This window comes from Rhinoderma darwinii, chromosome 2 (genome assembly GCF_050947455.1).
Source record: "Rhinoderma darwinii isolate aRhiDar2 chromosome 2, aRhiDar2.hap1, whole genome shotgun sequence".
NCBI classification, from domain to species: domain Eukaryota; kingdom Metazoa; phylum Chordata; class Amphibia; order Anura; family Rhinodermatidae; genus Rhinoderma; species Rhinoderma darwinii.
This window is the reverse complement of record NC_134688.1, coordinates 172,624,541-172,638,934: the sequence shown is the minus strand read 5'-3', so window position 1 is coordinate 172,638,934 and position 14,394 is coordinate 172,624,541. Positions and strand designations below refer to the sequence as shown.

General features: G+C 45.4%; 1 protein-coding gene across 2 annotated transcripts in view; it reads right to left on the bottom strand.

The window, feature by feature from the left end:
- LOC142740868 (nucleoside hydrolase-like) overlaps positions 1-11,279 on the bottom strand; it is a 38,845-nt gene extending 27,566 nt beyond the window's left edge. The window contains exons 1-3 of one of the 2 annotated variants that reach the window (XM_075850291.1): positions 11,157-11,279; positions 5,447-5,639; positions 4,981-5,160 (exon numbers count right to left, since the gene is read on the bottom strand). In XM_075850291.1, the coding sequence (XP_075706406.1) occupies positions 4,981-5,160; positions 5,447-5,629 (363 nt within the window). In that variant the 5' untranslated portion in view covers positions 5,630-5,639; positions 11,157-11,279. Of the gene's footprint in view, positions 1-4,980; positions 5,161-5,446; positions 5,640-11,021; positions 11,115-11,156 lie in introns of those variants that run through there. The other variant, XM_075850292.1, reaches the window with a different exon arrangement.
- Between the last annotated feature and the right edge of the window lie 3,115 nt (positions 11,280-14,394).

Genomic DNA, 14,394 nt, shown 5'->3' with positions numbered 1-14,394 from the left:
TCATTCCACATACTCAAGAGGGGTTAGTCTCTTGATACATCGGAGCCTGCCGTTTAGTTGCCTGGACTCATTCAGTGATCGGGAAGGTAGATATGTAGGGGTACATTGTAAACTTTTTAACTGGGAATGTATTATAGTGATACTGTATGTGCCTCCCCCATACTCTGTGGTCCCCGTACGGGAAGTGTTAGAGAAATTGGCTGGCTGGCCGATGGTCCCCACTATACTAATGGGGGACTTTAACAATATAATGGATAAGGCGCGTGATAAGTTCCTGGGGAATGGAGGGGGAATGGAAGCCGGCTTGACATCGTTTGGAAAATATATGACGGAGGTGGGGTTTACGGATGTGTGGCGAGCTAAATGGCCATCTACTGTGCAATATTCCTGTGTCTCTTCTACATATGGATCACTGTCCAGGTTGGATTTGATATTCAGTAATAGTCTGGGAGTTATGTGTGTTGAAGAGGTGGAATACTTGCCGCGCTCGCTGTCGGATCACTCTCCAATGCTAATGAAAGTCAAAACCAGTCCTCAGGAGGGAGGACTTAGAATGCATTGGCGGCTAAATCCGTTCTGGATTCAATTGGTAGGGGGGGGAAAAAAATAGCCTCGAGTTTTACAGGAATATTTTGAATTTAATTCTGGCACGGTGCCTGTAGACGTCTTGTGGGATGCGATGAAGGCGTATATTAGAGGGGTATATACGAGAGATTACGGCCATTAAGAATAGGACTAAACAAATGGGTGTAGAATTGTCAAATAGGGTAACACTAACAGAGGAGAGACATGTTACACATTGCACAGCAGATACGCTTGCTCAGTGGAAGAATGCCCAGAAATTATTGAGGGAACATGTGATGGAACAGGCGGCTAATAAACGACTTTTTATGCAACAGAAATATTATGAGGAGGGGGAAATGACAGGTAGATTGTTGGCCACTATAGCTAGACCTGCACAAGATAGTACGTTTGTTCATTGCTTACAGGACGGGAAAGGGGGGGGTGGCCAAAGACACAGGAGGTGTGCTGAAGGTGTTGAAATCTTACTATACTGAACTATATAGCTCTAAAGTTGACTATACGGGAGCGTTATTGGCAGACTATTTAGAGGGCATGACATGGGTCACACTGACGGCAGAGGATAGGGAGGGGCTGGAGGCACCACTAACTCTGGAGGAAATACAACAAGCGGTGAGTTCAATGGCAAATGAAAAGGCACCAGGGCTAGATGGCATACCAGTGGAGCTGTATAAAACCTGCGGTGATGTACTTTTGCCAGAGTTATCGACAGTGTTTCAGGATGGTTTTGAGAGGGGGTGTCTGCCCCGGTCAATGTCTGAGGCTGCCATAGTAGTTATTCCTAAGGAGGAGAAAGACAAGACTATGCCTGAATCTTATCGGCCAATCTCCCTGTTGACCTCGAATGTTAAAATTCTTGCAAAAATTCTTGCTAATAGGCTGGCGAAAGTAGTGACCACCATTGGCCCAGACCAGTCGGGGTTTATGCCATCAAAATCTACGGCAGTTAATCTGAGAAGGTTGCTCCTGAATATTCAGGCAGATACTGAAGATGCTCGGTCTAGAGCAGTGTTATCCCTAGATGCTGCCAAGGCTTTTGATAGTGTAGAGTGGGGGTATATGTGGGCGGTGATGGAACGCATGGGGTTTGGGAACAACTTTATTACCTGGGTGCGACTGTTATACAAACAGCCAATGGCAAGAATTCGAGCTAATGGAAGGATGTCTGAGATCTTTGCTCTGGAAAGGGGGACGCGTCAGGGATGCCCGTTATCCCCGTTGTTATTTGCTTTAGCAATTGAGCCCTTAGCGAATGTTGTGAGGCAGCATCCGGATATTGAAGGATTTCGATAAGGGGACTTAGAGGAACGTATAGCCTTATATGCGGATGATGTTTTGTTGTTTTTAAGGGGACTAGATCGGTCGTTGCCGGTAGTTATGAATGTGCTGGAAAGCTTTGGTAAATTCTCGGGGTTGAGAATCAACTGGAATAAGTCAGTGCTATTGCCGCTTACCCCTCTGAGTCTGCCGGTGGTGGTGAGAGGGGTGAATATACCCTGTGTGAAGGAATTTAAGTACCTGGGGATTACAGTTTCAGCAAAGGTGCAGGACTTTGTTGCCCTAAACGTGAAACCCTTATTGGAGAAAATCCGAGATAGATCAAAAATCTGGTTGAAGTTACCGCTCTCAGCACTGGGACGGGCGAATTTAATTAAAATGATTTTAATGCCCCAGATCCTTTATGTGGTGCATAACGCTCCAGTGTGGTTGCCTAAGTATTGGTTCAGGAGGATTCATAACCTGTTCAGGGACTTGGTGTGGAAAAGGGGGATTCCTCGAATTAAAATGGAAAAATTGCAGTTACCAAAGGAGCAAGGTGGGTTGGCTATCCCAAATGCGTGGGTATATTACTTGGCGGCGCAGTTGCAGCACTTTGCAGGATGGAAAGATAGAGAGGATTGGGATTCCAGGGGGAAGCTGCTATTCTACCTGGGGCAGCGCATGAGTATGCTAGAGGCCTTGGAATCCCATAAATTAAAGAGGGAGGCGAGAGGAAAACCTACCTTGTTATTGCTTCATAAGGTTTGGTGGGAATGTAAGGCCATACTGGGGGTTACGGGGTGCTCTAATTACATGCCCATTTGGAACAATCCATACCTTTGGGAGTTTAGCACACTGGAGGGATTTCAGGAGTGGGAGCAAAATGGAGTTCGAATGGTGAGTCAGCTATATGATGAGGGAATTTTTAAACCTTTCTCACAGCTTCAGGAAGAGTTTGGCCTCCCCCATAGGTTATTTTATCAATACCTTCAACTGCGGCATGCGGCACAAGCACAGGCAAGGGTGCTGGATATGGGTTGTTCCAGTATGGGAGTGGTGGAACAGATACTGGGGGCAAGAGACACAAAAGGGCTTATATCTTTAATATATGGCACGCTGCTTCTCAAATTTCTAGGAGATCCGATGACAGAAGTTAAAACAAAATGGGAAAGAGATGTGGGGACATTGACAGAGGACGAGTGGGGGGAAATATTAGTCATCGAAAGTCCTCTCCCTTAGTGTGGCGCATAGGAGGTCGCAACTTTTTCTCCTACACAGAGCATATAGAACACCTAAGGTGCTCTGGCAAATGCGGCTTAGATCTACAATGGAATGTCAAAGATGTTTATTGGATGGGGCAGATCTGAAACGCATGTTCTGGAGCTGTCCGAGGCTGCACGGATACTGGGGAGAGATTAAAGAAATGGTGTCTCGGATATATGGCAGGGAATTCCCACTGGATCCTAAGATATACCTGCTGAGCTGCATCGGAGGGGTGGAAGAAGATAGGGCTGAACTGTTATGCATTAAAAAGGTACTATATCACGCAAGAAAATTGATTGCTAAATACTGGCTACAGGGGGATCCCCCGGAGGTTTCTGAACTAGTGAGTTATGTTACTTGTACGGTGGCCTTGGAGCGAAGAATTTATACGAAACGTGGAGCGATTCATAAATATGATAAGCAATGGGGTAAATGGGCACAATACTATGGATTGGGAGGTCAATAAAAGTGGAGTGAGATATACCAAGGGATAGAGACATGGACGCGCAGGGGGGGAAGGGGTGTGGAAGGGAGTTAAGGTTGGGGATGTTATTAAAGAACCATATGGGAAATATGTAATGTATACACAGAATTTATACGAAAAGATGATATGTGTAATGTAAATTTTATTTTGCTGCTAAATATGGATTTATAGCAGATGACAGATGTATATTGTGTATTTTCAATAAACAGTTGTTTGATTTAAAAAAAAAAAAAAAGAGGTTCGTACTTACCGAGAACTTCCCGGCCGTTGCCTTGGTGACGCGTCCTTGGTGACACGCCTCTCTTGACATCTGGCCCCACCTCCCTGGATGACGCGGCAGTCCATGTGACCGCTGCAGCCTGTGCTTGGCTTGTGATTGGCTGCAGCTGTCACTTGGACTGAATTGTCATCCCGGGAGGTCAGACTGGAGGAAGAAGCCGAGAGTTATCGGTAAGTCAGAACTTTTTTTTTTTTTTACACGTTCACTTATTGGGATCGGAAGTCACTGTCCAGGGTGCTGAACCAGTTTAACTCTTTCAGCACCCTGGACAGTGACTGTCTCCTGCCGGGTTCGGTCAAAACGAGTTCGGCCGAAAGCGGTGAAGTTCGGTTCGCTCATCTCTAAGACACTCCGTTCGGATGTTTGTAAACAGAAAAGCACGTGGTGCTTTTCTGTTTACATTCAGTTTGACAGCTCCTGCGCGAATCACGCAGTTCGCACGGAAATGCTTCCGTGTGACCTTCGTGGTTTTCACACACCCATTGACTTCAATGGGTGCGTGATGCGCGAAAAACGCACGATTATAGAACATGTCGTGAGTTTTACGCAACGCATTCACGCTGCGCAAAATTCACGCATTGTCTGCACTGCCCCATAGAGTAATATAGGTGCGTACGACACGCGTGAATAGCACGCGCGTATATTACGCTCGTGTAAATGAGGCCTTACACTGGGTGATTATCGGGCAGACAAGCGCTCATAGAACACTCATTGCCGATAATTGCCCTGTGTAAACAGGGCAGCGATCAGCAGATCAACGAGCAAACGATCGATCATCTGCTGATCGTAGTTTTTAAAAAAGTTTAATATTATCGTTGTCAGCAGCACATCTCCCGGTGCAAACAGGGAAACATGCTGCCGACATGATAATAACATAGGAGGACGAGCGATGGGAGTAACGAGCGCTCGTCCCCATCCATAGCTCCATGTGACAGGAGCAAACGAGCGCCGTTTAACGATGTCTCGTTCATCGGCGCTCGCTGCTCCGGCCGATTATCGGCCAGTGTAAAAGGGCCTTTACTGAAGAAAGTTATCAAAGCCGTATAAAAGTAATCAATTTAAAAGCTGAAAACACAGTAAACTGGGATTTTGTATCTGTAGATTAACCCACCTGTCCAGGGTATTTATTCACAATCCTGATCATTGCAAGGACAGCATGTTCTTTGTGTAGGTGGTCAAGATCAGGCGATGTAGAATCTGGTGCATCACCCAATCCATCTACACCATGGTAATGGCTGGCATGGAGAGAATTTCCTAGTAGTGGTCTAGTTGCCCCTCCAAATACAGGAATCTGCAAGACAGATATAAATTATATCAATGTATATAAGAATAACAGACTTTTTTCCCTGGGAGATTATTTCAAACGTAAAGTTACAATGTCATTTGAAAGCAGTGACAGCATAGAAGGGGAAACGGAGAGGCAGTGGGAGGACAAATGCTCTGGAGTCACTACGTGATGGGTCCGAGAACAAATCAATTCCCACCAAAAGTTGAATGTTCAGCCTTGGTGGCAATAGTTCTTAAATTTCCTTGCCCTATTTTAAAAATAAACCTCAGAACAAGGAATGACAAGGCACCTGGAGTCTGTCGCATGTTTTCAAGACACGTAGAACATTCCTGCAAACATTTTCTAAAGTAGTGTTTCCATGGCAGCAGGTGATTCCCAGGATCTCAACATGAGGAGCCGCCAATGCCAACATCAGTGCTTGAGCATCATCTACTCCACAGTCCACATCCACCAGCAACAACTTCTTGTCCATCCTGCAAAATCTAACAAAAAAAAAAAAAGTCAAGTTTGTAACTTTTGCAGTCAGCACGGAAACCTAGCATCTCATGTGTACAAACATAACTTTTGTTGAAAAATTATTTGCATGTTTGCTAGGAAAAGATGAATATTTAATCAGTTGCATACAAACCAATTACTATGTCAGAAAAGAACCAGTAACCAGTAAGTATGCTCATAGAGTTGTGCCTATAAAGCCAAGAGAACTTTGTTGCAAGGCCTGGTTGAGGAGGCTTAAATTATTCTTAAAGGGTAATTTAACTTTTAATGTCATAGTGACATGTCAAGCTTTGATCGGGGGGGGGGGGGGGCGAGCACTGAGAACCGCACCAATCTCTAAAGAGAAGTGGCAGAAGCCACCGGGGGGAGCGCTGTACTGTTTCTTTTCTGATCGGCTTTCCTCGGAAAGCCAAGAGTGCGGTGTATGGGCTCAGACTTTCTATTGAGCCCACACATCATTTGCTCGGCTTTCCGAGAAAAGCCGATCAGAAATGTAATGTACCGATTGTTACGTCTGTCCAGTGTCACTAGATAGCACTGCAACTGGGAGGCTTTTAAAAAAAAGTAATGTCAATTATTTGTATGATCGTTCTAATATATGTAGACTTGTTGGTAATTATTACTCTTCTCCATTTTGTTGACACCTTAACGACCGCCCACCGTCTTTTGCAGGTGATGAGCGCTCATCCTCTAAGCAGGAGCTGTAAGGCCGGATTCACATGAGTGTGTCCGGTCCGTGATATACGGACTGTATGCTGGCAGTATTTCCCAGACCAAACTCCCTGCAGGGAGCCGGGCTCCTATCGTCATAGTGATCAATGACGCTAGGAATCCCTGCCTCGCTGCGGAAAACTGTCCCGTACTAAAAATATGATTACAGTATGGGACAGTTTTCCCGCAGCTAGGAAGGGACTCCTAGCGTCATAGATAACTATGGCTCCCTGCAGTGTGTTGGGTCCGGGAAATACTGCTGGCATATGGTCCGTATATCACGGACCGGACACTCGTGTGAATGCGGCCTTACTTACAGCTCCTTACCTTGGAGCAACCTGCTAAATACAGCTGGGGTCGGAAAACATTCGGACCACAGCTGTTTAACCCTCCGGTCGCAGCGGACCGTCAAAGGAAATTCTCCTCTTTGATTACGTCACCGGAAACCCGGTAATGTGATCAAAGACCGGGGAATACCTCAGCAGCCAGCCCTGGGGACCTAGAAGGGACCCCGGGGCTGTCTGTTCAGTTTGCCTGCCCTAACAGAGGCCTGTGTCACAGTGTAATGTATTAGCATACAAGAGTATGTTAATACATAAGTAAAAAATAGAGTTGTAACTAAAGTTATACCTTAATGGGATTTAAAAAAAAAGTAACAAAAAAAGAAAATAAAAAATGTCCAAAAAAAAGGCATTATTTTGCAGAAAATATACTTTATTGCCCCTACATTAAATAAAAAATCTACACATCAGGTATCTAAACTACTGTAATAACCTGAATTAATCTAACAGGTTATTTAGCGTGAAACGTGAACAGAATAAAAACTAAACAAGAAAAACTATGCCGAGAATTGCTTTTTCCTATATTCAGGCTGTAAAATTTATTTTTTTCTACCCCCAAACTGTGAAAAAAAAATACAATTTCTCCCGCAGACAACAAGGCCTCATATGTCCACATAAAAAAAAAAAAAAAGTTATGGCTGCTGAAAATCTTAGCTGGTCATTAAGGCCATTTCAGGCCCGGTCATTAAGGGGTTAACCAGTAAAAATAGCATTGTTGTTGCCACATCGTTGTAATTTTCAATCATAATTCATTACTAAACATAAGAAACTAAGCAGCACATCGCTCACCCGAGCGCTTATGACGCTTTGTTTTAGAGGACGATGGGGGTCTCAGTGCTTATCCCCCCACCACTCGATTGAAACTTCTGACAGGTCACTAGGACATGTGAAACGTTTTTAGAATATGTAGTTGCCCTTTAAATTAAGGTATCAAAGGAGACTCTCTAATATTCGATATGACATTAGGGGCTCATACACACAAGCTTATTACAGCTCTGCAGAAACGCAGTTGGGCAGAAGACGATGCCCATAGAAGTCTGTGAGGTCCTACTGTACCTCCTTATGACTCATTTTGAACAGAGGTTTTTTTTCGTATAAATCCAATTGTACCCTGGGGAAATCAAGCAGCATTAAAATAAATAAATAGTTTAAACTTACCCCCGTGTAGTCATGCGATGAGTCTATCTCTTCTGAGCGCAGCCCGGCCTCCTGGGATGACGCTTTACTCCATGTGACCGCTGCAGCCTTTGATTGGCTAAAGCAGTCACATGGAAGGAAATGTCATCCCACGAGGCCTGGGCTGTACTCAGAAGGGAGGACCGTGTCCCTAGGACTACTGCAGGCAGTATGAGCTTTATTTATTCATTTCAAAATAAAAGATATACATATTTGCGGCAGATTCGCAACTGTTTCGCAGCAAAAGTCGCAACATATAGCACTTTGTTGCAGGTTTTACCACCTCATTGAAGTCAATGGGGAAAACTCGCAACAGAAGAAGAGGAGTGATTCCGCAGAATTACTTGACATGCAGCGGCAACAAAAAGAGCACCGAAGGTCAATTTATGAACGCTTTTTTGGGGTGATTTTTTCCGCTGTTTCGGGATGCGATTTGTTCAAATATCACCCCCACTGCTGCTACTGTATACGCTGCGGATTTTCCGCAATGAAATCCATTGCGGAAAATCTGCAGTGTTTACGCTATGTATGTTCCTACACTAACGTTCCACCATGTGACCGGCGATAAATGACACCAAGTCCTCATGCACACGACCGTATTTTTTTTTTTTGCTGTCCGCAAATACAGATCAGTTGTCATCCGCAACTCATCCACATATACGGCACGCTATCCGCAAGTACGGTCCGTAGTTCCTCCGTATTTATGGATCCGAAAAAAAAAAACAGCAAGGAACCTTGGGTAATCCCCTGGCGTCCCATAGCAACGGTTCGACAATTACGGACTGCTATGGATGCACATCCATCCGTAGCTGTCCGCAATTACAGAAGCGTCCATAGACTTCTACGGGGAGTCCGTACCGTAATTATGGACAACAATAGGACATGTTTTATAATTTGCAGATAATTTCTACAGCACAGACACATCTGTAAATATATAGAAAGGTGTCCATGGCCAATAGAAATGAATGGGTCCGCAATTTCATCCGTAACTATGGATCGGTAATTACGGATAAAAGCTACGGTCGTGTGCATGGGGCCTAACCACAGGAATCACAACACAAACACATTCTTGGTTACTGGTTCACACTGGTATAATGGTTCCATTCATGCAGGCTTCTGTGGCCCCTGACAGGCAGAATATAGCCGACCCTTGCGTCAAAAGCTTAAACCTGAGGCCCAGTTCACACATTCAGGATCTGATGAGGATTTAGACGCAGTTTATGACTTGCTTATATTTTGTGTGGATTTTGAATAAAAAAAAGCCATACAGTAGATTGATTTCTGTTACTTATAGGCTCTGTTCACACAAAGTTTTTTTTGCAGGCAGAAAAATCTGACTCAAAATTCCTTCAGGAATTTTGAGTCAGATTTTGACCTGCCTGAAATTTGTTGCCACGATTTGAGAGGCTGAGGCTTTTAGCCGCACGCGGTAAAAAAAAAGCGGCATGCTCTTTCTTGCTGCGGTTCCGCCTCTAACCGCACATTGAAATCGGTGGGAGGCAGAGAGAAGCGTTGTTCACTGCGTTTTTTTCCCCGCAGAGCTCAACGGCTGTGGGCTAAAAAAATAAAAATAAAAAAAATAAAAAATCGCAGCGAAAATCATGGCAAGAATTTGCAAGCGGGTTAAAATCTTTTTCTGCTTGCAAAAAAAACTGTTTGAACAGGGACAAAGAGCATGCAGCTTTTTATTTTTATCGCGAACGCAGTGGGAGGCAGTTTTGGACGTTTTTTAGCGCTGATTCCAACGCATCAAACTGTGTGAACTGGGCCACATAGTGCCAAAATATTTCAAAGCCCTGTACAGAAGTTTTCCTCACAATCTAAATTCCTTATCTGCAGGTTTTTAAAAGAGAACAGGTCTATTAATCCACATGTTAATGCACTGCCATGTCCGCAGTGGAAATCAGAGAACCCTACTCGGGTTTCTGCCGCAGATTCTTTGTAAAATATTGGGATTTACCACAGTAACGTGTGAACACAGCCTTAGGCCTCATGCACACGACCGTATTTTTTCCCACCCGTAAATACTGGCGTAAATACGGGTCCGGTGTCACACGTATTCCACCCGTTTTGCACCAGTATTTACGAACCCGTGCCCGTAAATATGGGTCCTGTGTCACACGTATTCCACCCGTATTTACGAGCACGTTTTTGGCGGCAAAATAGCACTGCACTAATCGGCAGCCCCTTCTCTCTATCAGTGCAGGATAGAGAGAAGGGACAGCATTTTCTGTAATAAAAGTTAAAGAAATTCATACTTACCGGCCGTTGTCTTGGTGACGCGTCCCTCTCTTCACATCCAGCCCGACATCCCTGGATGACGCGGCAGTCCATGTGACCGCTGCAGCCTGTGATTGACCTGTGATTGGCTGCAGCGGTCACATGGCCTGAACCGTCATCCAGGACTTCGGGCCGGATGTCGAGAGGGACGCGTCACCAAGGCAACGGGCGGGAGACCGGACTGGAGGAAGCAGGAAGTTGACGGTAAGGATGAACGTCTTTTATTGTTATTTTTTACAGGTTTATACTGATCGGTAGTAACTGTCCAGGGTGCTGAAAGAGTTACTGCCGATCAGTTAACTCTTTCAGCTCCCTGGACAGTGACTATTTACTGACGTCGCTTAGCAACGCTGCCGTAATGACGGGTGCACACATGTAGCCACCCGTTATTACGAGAGCTCCATAGACTTCTATGGACTGTCCGTGCCGTTATTACGGCCTGAAATAGGACATGTTCTATCTTTTTCAACGGCACAGGCACCTTCCCGTGAGAAAACGGGAAGGCACCCGTCGCCAATAGAAGTCTATGAGCCCGTTATTACGGGTCGTGATTATGACCCGTAATAACGGGCGTTTTTACGGTCGTGTGCATGAGGCCTAACAGACCCAATATTAGAAGTCAATAGTATCTCAAATACTATCACATTAGACCTGGATAACGTGAAAATGGAACGGACAACTGTGTCAAAGACTAAAAATGTATAGACATATACAAATATTTAGTCCTGCATGTGTTGTTAAAGTTCTGATAGGTCCAATATATATATATATATATATATATATATATATATATATATATATATATATATATATATATATATATATATATATACATACGCACACCTGGGGGTCAGAACTTACAATGTTTACCAGAGTGTGTGTAGAATACAGCGGGCACAGACAGCGCAGTATGAGCTGCAGGCAGTAATAGAGGCCGCCAGCACATTCATGTACTGTGTACCGGCCACTGTCTCCACACTACAGCCGATCCCTTACCCTCTTACTCCAGCGCGGACCACCACTACTAACTCCAGAACTGGGAACTTCTTCCCATTTGACCTATCGTTCCGCCCACGGCTCTGATTCGCTGTCCTGGAAGCCTTCTCCTGTCAATCAACAGTGACACGTGATCTCTATCTAAGTTCCGCTCACCATCCTGCTTGTCGGAAGCTGGAGGGAGGAAAGCTGCGGTTTTGAGCGGAAACGCGCCTCGTGGCTATGATGTTGAGGAGAGTGCAGCCCCACTCCTATGCTGCGATTTTAGTGAATTGGATGTTATAATATTAATATAGTAAATAATGAAATAAAGACAGGTGCATTCTGTGAGCGCAAAAAAAAAAAAAAAAATCCTATTCAGTTGAAGAAATGTTGTTTTGGAGTGTGTTAAAAAAGGCATTTTCGATTTTTGTGTGGTTTATGTTTGTGCTTTTCTACCTCATGTATAACCCATGACCGCAGCTTTTCTTGCAGTTTTCAATGTTTCGCTCTTCACACTGCCATGAAGAGGGCATTCTGTGGTATAAGGGGATATGCTGTGGTATAAGGGGGCATGCTGTGGTATAAGGGGACATGCTGTGGTATAAGGGAACATGCTGTGGTATAAGGGTGCATGCTGTGGTATAAGAGGACATGCTGTGGTATAAGAGGACATGCTGTGGTATAAGGGGACATGCTGTGGTAGAAGGGGACATGCTGTGGTATAAGGGAACATGCTGTGGTATAAGGGGGCATGCTGTGGTATAAGAGGACATGCTGTGGTATAAGGGGACATGCTGTGGTATGAGGACATGCTGTGGTATAAGGGGATATGCTGTGGTATAAGGGGATATGCTGTGGTATAAGGGGACATGCTGTGGTATAAGGGGACATGCTGTGGTATAAGGGGGCATGCTGTGGTATAAGGGGACATGCTGTGGTATGAGGACATGCTGTGGTATAAGGGGACATGCTGTGGTATAAGGGGACATGCTATGGTATAAGGGCATGCTGTGGTATAAGGACATGCTGTGGTATGAGGACATGCTGTGGTATAAGGGGACATGCTGTGGTATGAGGACACATGCTGTGGTATAAGAGGACATGCTGTGGTATAAGGGGACATGCTGTGGTATAAGGGGACATGCTGTGGTATAAGGGGACATGCTGTGGTATAAGGGGACATGCTGTGGTATAAGGGTGCATGCTGTGGTATAGGACATGCTGTGGTATAAGGAGACATGCTGTGGTATAAGGGGGCATGCTGTGGTATAAGAGGGCATGCTGTGGTATAAGAGGACATGCTGTGGTATAAGAGGACATGCTGTGGTATAAGGGAACATGCTGTGGTATAAGGGAACATGCTGTGGTATAAGGGAACATGCTGTGGTATAAGGGGACATGCTGTAGTATAGGACATGCTGTGGTATAAGGGGACATGCTGTGGTCTAAGAGGACATGCTGTGGTATAAGGGGGCATGCTGTGGTATGAGGACATGCTGTGGTATAAGGGGGCATGCTGTGGTATAAGGGGGCATGCTGTGGTATAAGGGGACATGCTGTGGTATAAGGGAACATGCTGTGGTATAAGGGGACATGCTGTGGTATAAGGGGACATGCTGTGGTATAAGAGGGCATGCTGTGGTATAAGAGGACATGCTGTGGTATAAGAGGACATGCTGTGGTATAAGGGAACATGCTGTGGTATAAGGGGACATGCTGTAGTATAGGACATGCTGTGGTATAAGGGGACATGCTGTGGTCTAAGAGGACATGCTGTGGTATAAGGGGGCATGCTGTGGTATGAGGACATGCTGTGGTATAAGGGGGCATGCTGTGGTATAAGGGGGCATGCTGTGGTATAAGGGGAAATGCTGTGGTATGAGGACATGCTGTGGTATAAGGGACATGCTGTGGTATAAGGGGGCATGCTGTGGTATAAGGGGACATGCTGTGGTATAAGGGGACATGCTGTGGTATAAGAGGACATGCTGTGGTATAAGGGGACATGCTGTGGTATAAGGGGACATGCTGGGATATAAGGGGACATGCTGTGGTATAAGGGGACATGCTGTGGTATAAGAGGACATGCTGTGGTATAAGGGGACATGCTGTGGTATAAGGGGACATGCTGTGGTATAAGGGGACATGCTGTGATATAAGGGGACATGCTGTGGTATAAGGGGACATGCTGTGGTATAAGGAGACATGCTGTGGTATAAGGGAACATGCTGTGGTATAAGGGGACATGCTGTAGTATAGGACATGCTGTGGTATAAGAGGACATGCTGTGGTATAAGGGGACATGCTGTGGTCTAAGAGGACATGCTGTGGTATAAGGGGGCATGCTGTGGTATGAGGACATGCTGTGGTATAAGGGGGCATGCTGTGGTATAAGGGGAAATGCTGTGGTATGAGGACATGCTGTGGTATAAGGGACATGCTGTGGTATAAGGGGGCATGCTGTGGTATAAGGGGACATGCTGTGGTATGAGGACATGCTGTGGTATAAGGGGACATGCTGTGGTATAAGGGGACATGCTGTGGTATAAGAGGACATGCTGTGGTATAAGGGGACATGCTGTGGTATAAGAGGACATGCTGTGGTATAAGGGGACATGCTGTGGTATAAGGGGACATGCTGTGGTATAAGGGGACATGCTGTGGTATAAGGGGACATGCTGTGGTATAAGGGGACATGCTGTGGTATAAGATTACATGCTGTGGTATAAGGGGGCATGCTGTGGTATAAGGGGACATGCTGTGATATAAGGGGACATGCTGTCGTATAAGAGGGCATGCTGTGGTATAAGGGGACATGCTGTGGTATAAGGAGAAATGCTGTGGTAGAAGGGGACATGCTGTGGTAGAAGGGGACATGCTGTGGTAGAAGGGGACATGCTGTGGTATAAGAGGGCATGCTGTGGTATAAGGGGACATGCTGTGGTATAAGGGGACATGCTCTGGTATAAGGGGACATGCTCTGGTATAAGGGGACATGCTGTGATATAAGAGGACATGCTGTGATATAAGAGGACATGCTGTGGTATAAGAGGGCATGCTGTGATATAAGTGGACATGCTGTGGTATAAGGGGACATGCTGTGGTATAAGGGGACATGCTGTGGTATAAGGGGACATGCTGTGGTATAAGAGGGAATGCTGTGGTATAAGGGGGCATGCTGTAGTATAGGACATGCTGTGGTATAAGGGGACATGCTGTGGTCTAAGAGGACATGCTGTGGTATAAGGGGGCATGC